This window comes from Mobula birostris, chromosome 6, assembly GCF_030028105.1.
Source record: "Mobula birostris isolate sMobBir1 chromosome 6, sMobBir1.hap1, whole genome shotgun sequence".
NCBI classification, from domain to species: Eukaryota; Metazoa; Chordata; class Chondrichthyes; order Myliobatiformes; family Myliobatidae; genus Mobula; species Mobula birostris.
The window spans coordinates 23,978,158-23,991,702 of NC_092375.1; the positions used below are offsets into that span (position 1 = coordinate 23,978,158).

At 38.2% G+C, this 13,545-nt stretch overlaps 1 protein-coding gene across 1 annotated transcript in view; it reads left to right on the forward strand.

Moving 5' to 3' along the window:
* The window catches only part of LOC140198859 (interferon-induced GTP-binding protein Mx-like), a 32,038-nt gene extending 29,081 nt beyond the window's left edge, over positions 1 to 2,957 (forward strand). The window contains 2 exon segments of the mRNA XM_072260015.1: positions 815 to 1,043; positions 2,582 to 2,957. Coding sequence (XP_072116116.1) covers positions 815 to 1,043; positions 2,582 to 2,808 — 456 coding nt within the window. The 3' untranslated portion in view covers positions 2,809 to 2,957.
* The last annotated feature ends 10,588 nt before the right edge of the window (positions 2,958 to 13,545 follow it).

Below are 13,545 nucleotides of genomic sequence, written 5' to 3' on the forward strand. Positions count from 1 at the left end.
CACACAATGCTGGAGGAACTCAGCAGGCCGGGCAGCATCAATGGAGAAGAGTATACAGTTTACATTTCAGGCTGAGACCCTTCATCACGACTGAAAAGAATGGTATTATAGTGGACAGTGAAGGTTATGTAAGGTACAGCTGTATCTTGATCAACTGGGAAACTGGGAATGGCAGGTGGAATTTAACTCAGGTGTGAAATGTTACATTTTGGTTGTGTTTGACCCATCTCCCTCCATCCATGTGCCTGTCCAAATGTCTTTGAAATATTACAATTTTATTCACCTCTACCAATTCCTCTAGCAGCTCGTTCCATGTACCTCAGTGTGTTCTTCACTTTGCAACTAGAGTAACTCAAAAGAACAGTTGTAGTTTTTGAGGGAAAAGTCTTGCTAGGTATAGTTTAATGAGATGTGAATAATGCACTTTGAAGGAGTGTATGGGAAAGCAGTATCATTGAAGGGGACAGAAAATCAACTATCAAATACCTACCAAGTATTGAAAGGCATAGATATTGTGGATGTGGAAGTCTAGGACCAGAAGGCATAGCCTCAGAATAGGGCATTCCTTTAGAACAGGTTGTGTGCCTAGCCCCCTGCTCTACTAGCTTTGCAAAGTTGGAGAATCAACATGTAGGAGCGAGATTGAAAATGAGCTGAGTGGTGCCATAACAATAACTACTTAATGTCAACAAGTCCAAGAAACTGATTATTGACTTCAGGAGGAGGAAAAATTTAAAATCCAAAGAACTTCTGGCCCAAGCCTTTTGGTTAAGGGGTACTCTACCAATACTTACAAACAACTTGTATTCTGCAGAAAATGATCGATGTTATTCAGGAGGAGCAGGAAATGGAAGCGGAGAAAACGCTGAAGACTTTGTTCAAAATGGAAAGCCTGATCTACACTCAGGACTCCATTTACTGCAAAAAGCTGAAGGAGATTCAGGACACATCTGAAGAATCAGACGAAGACGAGGAAACCCCAGAAGATTTTGTTAAAAACAAAGAAATGACCAGAATGTCAATTCATTTGAAGGCCTATTTTAAGATGAGCTAGCCAACTAATACAACTAGATTTTTAACAATAAACTAACAGTGCTACTCCCTTCAGTAGGTCTAGATTGATTTCTCTGCATGTACACAGCATTCTGAACATGAGGAGGGCAAAGGTCACCACAGCCTAACGGTATGGAGCAGCAAGTGCTTCCAGGAACAAAATAAACTGGTGTAAAAGACCAAAGATGCCCAAGTTATTTTTAGCAGAAACCCCTTCACCCATCCTAAATGTGTGGTTGGATTGTTGTTGAGAATGTTTATGAAACACTGTTGTGACTCAGTGGTTCAGTTTAATATCAGAGAATGTATACAATATACAGGCTGAAATTCATACTCTTCACAGGCATCCACAGAACAGGAAAAAACCCCAAAGTATGAAGGCAGAAAATGTTAGAACCACAAAGCACAATCCACCCCCCCCATTCACAGGCAATAGCAAAGCATCAACCTCCCTTCCCCCTCCCCCCACTTTGTCCAGCAAAAGCATCAAATCCCACCACCCCCACCATACACACAATAGCAAGACCCCAGAAACCACAATCTGGAATCCATCAAAACTACTGTCCATCCCAACACTTCAACATCTCAGACAGGCTCTCCCTCTCACTAGCAAGTGGCAGAGAGTTATTGCTCCTGCAACAAAAAAAGGAGAGACGAACAGCTCACTGTTTCGATGTTACAATCTGCCATGTTGCTTGTCTGAGCTCCCCGACTCGAGGACCGACTGACCTTTACTCACCATCAAGAGAAAGAGAGGGATCGAGTGCAGGGGCCTTCAGGTTGTCCACAGGGCTACACCCAAAGGCACACCTCTTCCAGGCCGCACCTGGAGATATCGAAACACCAGGCCACACGGCGAGTCCGAAAACAGGAATTCACTGCGCGTAGAAAACCATAGTCTGAGCTAAATCTGTAGATCATAGACTCCAACAGGACCCCACACACAATGAGAAGAAAAGAGAGACCTTAAAAAAGAGAAAGAATAACCCATTTTGCAGACGAACTGGAAAAAGTCGCCTGAGTCGGCAAAAAGACTCTGGCACCAGGAAATAAGACTCTGGTAAACCTGGTTAATGTAGTACAGTGTATTGTTTCTCTTACCTTTTCCTTACTATGTCATAATACCACAATGTTGTACACTGAAAGTACACAAGGTGCTTCAAAAGGGTGGCTTGGTAGCACAGCAGTTCGTGCAATTGCTTTACAGCACCATTGATCACTAATCTGGGTCTATTTCCACTGCTGCCTGTAAGGAGTTTGTACATTCTCCCTGTGACAGCATGGGATTCCTCTCAGTGCTCAGGCCGTTAGGTTAGTGAGTTGGAGACATGCTTTGTTGGCGCCAGAAGCAGGGCCACACTTGAGACTGCCCCCAGCACAATCCTTGGACTGCAGGCATTTCACTACATGTTTTGATGTTTCCATGCACATGTGACAAATAAAGCTAAAAATCCAATCTTTAAAAGCCTCAGTCCTCACCTGCAGCAAAGACTTGCAGAAGGTTGATGGTGGATCCACTTTATATTTCAGATTGCTTTGAACCGACTGGCTGATATAGTGCCAATGGCCATTAACTTTCACCTGCTGCAGGAGTTGGCAGACAAGCTACAATGTAAAATGTTGCTGTTGCTGCAGTGCAGGGATCAGATTGAGATGTTGCTGATGGAAGAGGCAGGTATCTTCGAGAAGCGCCAGTTCCTCTCCAACCGCCTGAAGAGACTGAAAAAAGCTAGTGAGGCCTTGACCATGCATTAACAGAACATATCCTGCTGTTAGTTATAGCAAACATTAAATAAACTAGTGAATGAATAGCAATAGCTGTTGATAGCCCATGCATGTGAAAAGAAGCTCAATGTAGTTCAAACATTATGAAAATTTTCCACTGGGTTCAGTAGTTTGCATTTAGGTGGTGGTTTAATGTAGGAATTGTCTATTTTGCAAAAATTGCAAACAGAACAATATTTTACCTCTAGCCACCTACTTCTTGTAGGTGAGCAATGCACATTTTCTGGGACCTTTAAACTATGTTCTCTTCCAAATCTATATTTAGTGATTGCAAAATATATTCAGTATGAATTTAGTCCCAGTGAACAGCCATGCAAGACTCTGCACTGGTAATGAGGCCTTACACTAACACATTAAACTGAACTGAGTTTGATGTTTTTATGATTCAGTAAAAGACTATTTCATTAATATGTGTATTTTTCCATTTTTATTCTACTGAATTAATTTTCAGCACTTGTTTTTTCTCAACTTTTCTGATGTTCTGCCTAAGCTTAATCCCATCTCCTCATCAGACCCGCTCTGCGTTTACATTTTTTGAGAGTTAATGACATTGGGACACACTGAATTACTTTGGTCTATTGGAAGTTAGAGGTGTTAATAATCATTTAAATGAAGAGTACAGTAGGATCTCAACTGTTCACAGATGCGCAGGGAGTAGAACTACAGCCAGGTGATTGCTGGCGCCAGAAGCAAGGCCATATTTGAGACCCGCCCCCCCCCCCCCGGCACAATCCTTGGACTGCAGGCATTTCACTGCATGTTTTGATGTTCCCATGCACGTGACAAATAAAGCTAAAAATCCAATCTTTAAAAGCCTCAGTCCTCGCTTGCTTAACAGAGAAATATTTGATAGAATGATTTGTATTAAGGAGACGTACATCAAAACCCAAAACCATATTTCTCCTGACTTTTTATTGATGATTACTGAGACAAAATGGTGATTTTGCCACAAGACCTGAACATGCCATACTTAACTTAGAAAAAAAAATAAGTAGCTGGCTCTCATGAAATTTTAAATTAATTTTTACAGTATTATGATATGTTTGTAATGAGCTCTTCGGACCTTTGCAGGGAACAGGAGAGTGAGGGGCTCTGATTTTTTTAGAGCACTCAAATTAGTTAATTGTTGTTTAATAAGAGTCCTTAATTATTTAGGGTTCCTTGTGTTTTTCTCCAGCAACCTCTCTTTTGTAATGCAGTCGCCTAGTGTTTTCTGTTTAAACTTGTTAAGATTATTTTGATAGGCTCGTATTCCCTACTACTTTAGCGGACACTGGTGAGCATTAATTGTGGGGTCCTAGTTTTGAGAATATTATGCCTCGTGGTGTCGAGACACCAATGTTCCGTAGGGATTCTTATAAATAAGTTCTGGTCACCATCTCTACATCAGGGTTTGTCTTCCCTCTGCACTTGGGTGTTGACATTATCAGCGCACATCGCGGTGGTGTTAAACCCTAATTTATCATTCATTTTGAATCCACAGCTGGTCTTACAAAGCAATGTTTTGGAAAATACCTTTGACAACTTCTTCTTCCACCTCAGATGCCCTGCTGAGTTTCTTTGAATAATCCCTGTAGCTGATTTTCCCCTTCCAAACATTCTCGTTTTTAACTTTTTTTTCGCTTCAGTTCCAGTAGGCATCTGGTTACAATTCCTGTCACAAGGAAAATATTGCCAGATATCAATTAGGACTAGAAATTTATTTTGGAAGGCAATGTTATTGAATTGCTGGAAAAACACAGAAAAGAAGTGTCCGAGGAATTCCAGCGATTCATAAGAATCCTCCAAAGAATTTGAACAACTCGGCTCTGAAATTAAAGAACTAAGGACAAAACTGGATTCTATTTAAAAACCCTTAACTGAGCACAATAAACGGATAAAAGAGAATGAAAAAATCCTGTCAATTCTGGATGAGAAAATGGAAGACCTGCAAAAGCGTTAAGAAAAATAATCCAAGGTTAACGAAGAACTAAGACAGAAAATTACTGATTTAGAAAACAGAAGTGGAAGGAATAACGTACAAATTCTTGGTCTCAAAGAGTTAACTGAAGGTGATCATCCTACGGAATTTTTTGCAAACTTTCTGGTTCAGTTATTCCCTGATATTTTAAAATCGACACCAATGATTGACCGAGCGCACAGAGCACCTGGGAACAGAATGTTTGGAAGCAAACCTCTTTCAGTAATACAAACAACAGGAATTCTGCAGATGCTGGAAATTCAACCAACACACATAAAAGTTGCTCTTTCAGTAATAATTCGTTTTCATGAATTTCGAACAAAGGACCTTATAATTCGTGAATCCCATCGGAAAGGTATGATTGATTATAATGGTAAGAAAACTTGAATTGTTTAAGATTTCTCGGCAGAGATCTTGAGGGAGCGTTGCTAAGTTTAAAAGCGTCATGTCAGAGAAGTACCATAGAACCATAGAAACTACAGCACAGAAACAGGCCCTTTGGCCCTTCTTGGCTGTGCCAAACCATTTTCTGCCTAGTCCCACTGACCTGCACACGAACCATATCCCTCCATACACCTCCCATCCATGTATCTGTCCAATTTATTCTTAAATGTTAAAAAAGAACCCGCATTTACCACCTCGTCTGGCAGCTCATTCCATACTCCCACCACTCTCTGTGTGAAGAAGTCCCCCCCAATGTTCCCTTTAAACTTTTCCCCCCTCACCCTTAACCCACGTCCTCTGGTTTTTTTCTCCCCTTGCCTCAGTGGAAAAAGCCTGCTTGCATTCACTCTATCTATACCCATCATAATTTTATATACCTCTATCAAATCTCCCCTCATTCTTCTACGCTCCAGGGAATAAAGTCCTAACCTATTCAACCTTTCTCTGTAACTGAGTTTCTCAAGTCCCGGCAACATCCTTGTAAACCTTCTCTGCACTCTTTCAACCTTATTTATATCCTTCCTGTAATTTGGTGACCAAAACTGAACACAATACTCCAGATTCGGCCTCACCAATGCCTTATACAACCTCATCATAACATTCCAGCTCTTATAAGGCTTTTTCTTCTTTGCTTATACTTCATTTATGTTCAGTTTTTTCAGATTCTTTTAAGTCAAGTAGGTTGCCGCAATCTTTTTGCGAAGCTTCTATTTTGCTTATCCTTTTAAAAAAAAGAACCCAATTGAATGTTCTTCATATAGACCAATTTCCTTACTTAATGTTGATGCTAAAACCCTATCTAAAGTTCTGGCTCGTAGGATTGAAAAGATCTTACCATCTATCATTTCTGACGATCAGACTGGTTTTTATTAAAAATCGAGATTCCCATTTTAATATTTGCCGGATATTAAATGTTATCTATTCCCCTTCTAAGGAGATATTGGAATGTGTGATATCCTTAGATGCTGAGAAGGCTTTTGATCAGGTTAAATGGCATTATTTATTTAAACTTTTAGAAAAGTTTAATTTTGGGTCCAACTTTATTCAATGGATTAAATTACTGTATTTATCTCCTTCTGCTCAGGTTCTTACTAATTCTCAGAATTCTAAACCATTTAAACTTCAACATGGAACCAAGCAAGGTTGCCCTTTGAGTCCTTTGCTCTTTGGCCTGGTCTTAGAACCTTTAGCTGTTGCTTTTTGAGAATCTAATGATATCACTGGTATTTTACGGAAGGGTACCACCCACAAAGATTCACTTTATGTGGATGACTTATTGCTTTACATTTCTAATGTCAAAATTTTGTTACCTTCTGTACTTTCTCTACTCCCTTGTTTTAGTAAGTTTTCTGGCTATAAATTGAACCTACACAAGAGTGAACTTTTTCCTTTGAATAATTTGATATTAATTGACATTAACCTTCCTTTTAAAATTGTAAGAAACCAATTTACTTATTTGGGTGTAACAATTACTTAAAATTATAAATACCTATTTAAGGAAAATTTGCTTATTTTATTAAAATATACAAAAAGAACATTATCAAATTGGTCGCCTCTTTCGTTATCATTGATTGGTCGAATTATTTCTATTAAAATGAGTGTTTTACCTAAATTTATATAGCTCTTTCAGGCTTTACCCGTTTTTATTCCTAAATCCTTTTTTGACTCTCTGGACTCTATTTTATCCTCCTATATATGGAAAAATAAACGTCCTTGATTGAATAAAGTCCATCTCCAGAAAGTTAAAAAGAATGGAGGTTTAGCTTTACCAAATCTTAGGTTTTATTACTGGGCAGCTAATATATGGAATCTTACATTTTGGTTATATTATATTAATCATGAGGACTGCCCAGGGTGGGTTTCTTTGGAAGCTAACTCTGTTAATAAATTTTCTATTATCTCTGTTTTGGGATCTTCACTTCATTTATCCTTAAGTAAAATAACTGAAAATGTGATAGTCAAACATACTTTGAGGATTTGGATACAATTTATAAAACACTTTGATCTATTGAGATTTTCTCTTTCTAGTCCCATTTTTTAAAATTATTTTTTAAGCCTTCTATGACTGATGTAGTTTTTAAACAATGAGATGGATTGGGCATTACATGTTTCCAGGATCTGTTTGAGGGGGAAAGCCTATCTTCATTCAAACAACTGTCAACTAAATATAATTTACCGAAAATCTATTTTTTCGGTACTTACAAATTAGAGACTTTCTGCGATCTCAATTATATACATTTCTTAATAGTCCTGATAAGAACTTATTAGATGAAATTCTTAATATGAAATCTTTTTATAATGATTCAATATCCAATATTTATGATTTGTTGATAAGAATGAGAAATGATTCTTTAGATAAAATCAAAAATCTTTGGGAACAAGATTTACAGACTTCAATTTCTGAAGAAACTTGGAATGAAATTTTTAAATTGGTTAATATTTCATCGTTATGTGCTCGTTATTCCCTCCTACAATTTAAACTAGTCCATAGGGCTTACATGACCAAGGATAAGTTATCTCAACAGCAGTACATCCTTTCTAAAATAAGGAGCCCAGAACTGCACACAATACTCCAAGTGTGGTCTCACGAGTGCCTTATAGAACCTCAACATCACATCCCTGCTCTTATATTCCATACCTCTAGAAATGAATGCCAACATTGCATTTGCCTTCTTCACCACCAACTCAACCTAGGGGTTAACTTTTAGGGTATCCTGCACAAGGGCTCCCAAGTCCCTTTGCATTTCTTCATTTTGAATTCTCTCCCCCTCTAACTAATCAGAATCAGGTTTATTATCACTGGCATGTGACGTGAAATTTGTTAAATTAGCAGCAGCAGTCCAATGTAATACATAATATAAAAGAAAAAAATAATAATAATTAATAAATAAATCACAATATACATATATTGAACAGATTAAAAATTGTGCAAAAAATAGAAATACTAAATATTTAAAAAGTGAAGTAGTGTCCAAGGGTTCAAGGTGCATTCAGGAATCGGATGGCAGAGGGGAAGAAGCTGGTCCTGAATCACTGAATGTGTGGCTTTAGGCTTCTGTACCTCCTACCTGATGGTAACAGTGAGAAAAGGGATGCCCTGGGTGCTGGAGGTCCTTAATAATGGACGCTGCCTTTCTGAGACACTGCTCCTTGAAGATGTCTTGGGTACTTTATAGGCTAGTACACAAGATGGAGCTGACTAAATTTACAACCTTCTGCAGCTTCTTTCAGTCCTGTGCAGTCGCCTCCCGCCATACCAGTTTATTAGTCTGCCTGTTTATTTCTTCCACCAAAGTGCATGACCATACACTTTCCAACATTGTATTTCATTTGCCACTTCTTTGCCCATTTCCCCAAAACTATCTAAATCTCTCTGCAGGCTCTGTTTCCTCAACACTACCCACTCCTCCACCTATCTTTTTATCATCAGCCAATTTAGCCACAAATCCATTAATCCTACAGGCCAAATCATTGACATACACCGTGAAAAGCAATGGTCCCAACACTGGCCCCCGTGGAACTCCACTAGTAACTGGCAGCCAGCCAGAATAGAATCCCTTTATTCCCACTCTGTTTTCTGCTGATCAGCCAATGCTCCACCAATGCTAGTAACTCCCCTGTGATTCCATGAGCTCTTATCTTGCTAAGCAGCCTCATGTGCAGCACTTTGTCAATATATCCTTGGACGTTCAGCTCCCAATGGCAGCCATCCCTTAGCCAAGTTTCAGAGATGGCCACAACATAATACTTGCCAATCTGTAGCTGAATTTCAAGATCGTACATTTTATTTCCTATGCTGCTTGCAAATGCAACACTTTCAGTCCAGTATTTGATGCTTTCTGTTTTAACTGCGCCAAGCCTTTATTGCCCCGCAACTCATCCCACTGGCTTGAACAAGCCTCATCTCCTGCCTGTCCTTTCTATTATCTCTGTTGCATGCCATCTTTGATTTATTTCTGTTTTTGACTACTCTCTAATAGGTTCTTCAGTGGCTGAAAACATCTTTTGGGACAACCTGATGTTGTGCTAATTGCCACACATGTCCTTCTCTCATTTTACCTTCCACACTTACATGAACAAGGTAACAGAAATATCCAGGTATCTGTTGCCTCTAAATTCAGGGGGGAAAAAATGAGTTGGAATCTCAGGGTAGCTTTGGGGGCAAATCTCTTTGGGATTTTCATACACTAAGATCACTCACCTTAACTGAATCACTTCTCTCATCTTTCGGTTCCTGCTGTGCCTCTGCTGCACCGAAAGCCTTCTGCCAGACATCCTTCTGTAGGCCATTCTTTATGGAGATTTTAATGTCTCCATTTTGGACTGGAACTTCACTCAGATCATTGTCTGATGTAAAGTGTTCAGTGAAACAATTCTCTGTCTGTGTCATGAACGCAACATCCATCCTTTCCTATAATAGAAACACAACTCTTCAGCTCTGTACCGATAGTCACTGATGTTTATTGATCATCAAGCAATTGTGTTATTCTTCATCCCATATTTTATCACAACTTTAAAGACAGAACATGAAACAGAGAACAGTACAGCACAGAGACAAGCACTTTAAGCCACAATGTCGTCAAACTAATTAAACTAGAAATTAAACAACTAACTAAGCTAATCCCTTCTGCTATACAATGTCCATATCCCATCCGTTCTCTGCACATTCAAGTGCCTATCGAAGGGCACCTTAAGTACATCTTTTGTATTTGCCTCCACCACCACCTCCGCACCGCATCCCAGGCACCCACCATACTTTGTCTAAGAAAATTGCCCCACACAACTCCTTCAAACGTACTCATCTCACCTTAAATACATGCCCTCTGGTGTTAGACATTTCAACCTTGGGAAAAAGCCATCTACTTCATCAACTGTACTCATGATCTCATAAACATCTGTCATGTTGCTCTTCAACCTTTGAATAAATTACATGTTTGGCACAACATTGTGGGCTGAAGGGCCTGTAATATGCTGTAGATTTCCATGTTCCATGTTCTTTGTCACTGCAGTGAAAAACAACCCAAGTTTGTCTAAACTCTCCTCAGATCATTTGCTCTCTAATCTAGGCATCATCCTGGTGAACCTAATCACAAACAAGAGAAAATCTGCAGATGCTGGAAATCCAGGCAACACAAAAAATGCTGGAGGAACTCAGCAGGCCAGGCAGCATCTAGGAAAAGAGTACAGTTGATGTTTTGGGCTGAAACCCTTCAGCGGGGCTGGGAAGTTTCATCCTGCTGAAGGGTTTTGGCCCGAAATGTCAACTGTGCTCTTTTCCCAGATGCTGCCTGGCCTGCTGAGATCCTCCAGCATCTTGTGTGTGATCCTGGTGAACCTCTTCTCATTTTTAAATCTTTTTTATTAATTACTATTGAGGATCAACAAACAAAATACATTAAAGTAATCAAGTCAACATGTCAATACGTACAATGAGGAATTCAATTACCAATTAACTGATTAACAAAGCTAAACAATATATCAATAATAAGAAGAAAAAAAAAGTCTTAAAACTACTTTTTTTGGAAAAAAGAAAGAAGGAAAAAAGAACCCCTACTAACTAAAACCAAAAAAAAAACACTGCTAACAAAAAAACCAAAAGAAAAACCATTGGGAACACAACCCCGGAGCTATACACCATACAAGCTTCCATAAAAGAAAAACATCAATTCGCCAAACAAATCCATTTAAACAAGAATCACAAGGAATCCATCTTAATTAACTCAAATCAGATGATAGTAGCAGGCAAAAGAACCCCACCTTTTCTCAAAGTCAAATCAAGGATCAAAAGTTTGGCTTCTGATTTTCTCCAAACTAAGACATAACATCACCTGAGTGAACCATTGTATCAAAGAGGGAGCAGAGGCATCTTTCCATTTCAATAAAATCGCCCTTCTGGCCAATAATGTAACAAATGCAATTACATGTTGGTCTGATATAGAAATACCTTGAATATATTGAGGGATTATACCAAACAAAACTGTCAATTTATTATGTTGTAAATTAATTTTTAAAGCTTTAGAAATTGTAGAGAAAATAGATTTTCAAAAATGTTTCAATACAGAACACAACCAAAACATATGTGTCAATGTAGCTGTCTCGGTTTTACATCTATCACACTGACTATCAACATTAGGAAATATTTTAGACAGTCTCTCCTTTGTCAAATAGTAACGATGTACCATTTTAAATTGAATTAAAATTGACTGGCACAAATCGAAGAAGAGTTAACCAACTTCAAAATTCGCAACCAATCCTCTGTTATCAAGGTCATGTTAAGCTCTTTCCCAATCTTGCTTAATCTTAAGTGAAGGATAATTGTACTGTTGTAATAATAAATTATAAGTTTTCCCAATAAAACCTTTCACTGAAGGATTCATTTTTAAAATAATGTCTAACAGGTCAGAATCCTGTATATACGGAAAATTACTTAAATATTCTTGTAAGAAATGTCTGATCTGAAGATACTGCAAGAAATGTGAGTACAAGAGAGTGCATTTAGTTACTAATTTCTCAAAAGACATCAATCAGCCTTCTTGGAACAGATCCATGAAGGAATAAATTCCTTTATTCCTCCAAAGAAAAAAGGTAGGATCACTTAGTGAAGGTTTAAATAAATAGTTTCGATAAATTAAACTAAGAAGGTTAAATTTTTTGAGATTAAAAAAAATACGAAACTGGTACCAAATTCGTAATGTCTGCTTAATCATAGGATATAAATTTAGATTAGAAATTTTCGCCAGTTATACAGGTAAAGAAGCTCCTAATAATGAAGTAAAGTAAAATTGTTTCACAGCTTTCAATTCCAAATCAGCCCAAGGTGGTCATTCATTTTTATCAGCCCAATACAACCAAGAACACATATAACGTATATTAACGGCCCAATAGTACATTCTTAAATTAGGCAGAGCAAAACCTCCATCCTTTTTTAATTTTTGTAAATGATATTTTCCAGTTCTTGGTCTTTTATTATTCCAAACAATAGATGAAATAATAGAATCAACCTGATCAAAAAACTTCTTAGTTAAAAAAATAGGAAAATTTTGGTAAAATCATTATTTTAACTGCATGAATGGGCCAGCTAACGAAAGTGTAAGTGGATTCCACCTACAAAATAAATGCTTCATAAAATCCACTAAAGGAACCGAATTAGCTCTATAAAGGTCTCTGTAATCTTTAGTGATAATAATACCTAAATATTTAAAAGAGCCGGTAACTTTAAAAGGAATGTCATCATCTATAGAAGCAGAATCATTTAGAGGAAATAATTCACTTTTATGAAGGTTTGGTTTATACCCCAAAAACTTTCCAACTTCATTTAATAATTTCAATAAACTAGGAATGGATTCTTCAGGATTCGAAACATAAATTAAGAGATTATCAGCATAAAGGGAGATCTTATGAATTGTCCCATTTGTGGAAATTCCATGTATATCTTTAGCTTCACAAAGTGCAATGAGAGACTTATGGAGAAGAGGAGTTCGGTGGGTAACAAAATGGTCGAGTTAACGGCGCTAGTCAGGAGTCAGAGAACATTTCAGGAGTGCAGTGTTATGTGTTTTACTGAAACGGGGCTGCACGAGGACATACCCATCAAAACTTTTCCATGGATGGCTTCCAGACCATTCGGGCTGACCGGAAGTGCACTGAGAGCGGTAAGTGTAAAGGAGTTGGGGCTTGCTGTTCTGGTTAACAATGGATGGTGCAATCCTGGTCATATTACAATCGAGGAACGTGTTTGTAGACCGGATATTGAACTTTTTGCTGTTGGACTCCGGCCATATTCCACCGAGATACAACACAGGGCATCACGAGAGGTTGCTCCTGCCTGTGGCCATCGAACTTTGCAGCTCCTCCCATGGAGGGTCAGACACCCTGAGCCAATAGGCTGGTCCTGGACTTATTTCCATCTGGGATAGTTTGCATATTGTTGTTTGATTGTTTGTGGTTTTTGTGTTGCTATATTTATGTTCTATTCTTGGTTGGTGCGGCTGTAACGAAATCCAGTTTCCCTCGGGATCAATAAAATATATCTATCTATCTATCTATCAATGGCCAAGGGTTCCAACACCAAATTAAATAACAGGGGACTTAACGGACATCCTTGTCTCTTGTCCCACGAAAGTCGAACAAAAGGAGATCTGCAGTTATTAGTAATAACAGTAGCAATGGGGCTTTTATATATCATTCTAATCCACTTATTAAAATTAGTACCAAAGTTGAATTTCTCTAAAACGTTAAATAAGTATTTCCATTCAACTCTATCAAATGCCTTTTCAGCATCAAGAGAAACAACACATTGGGGA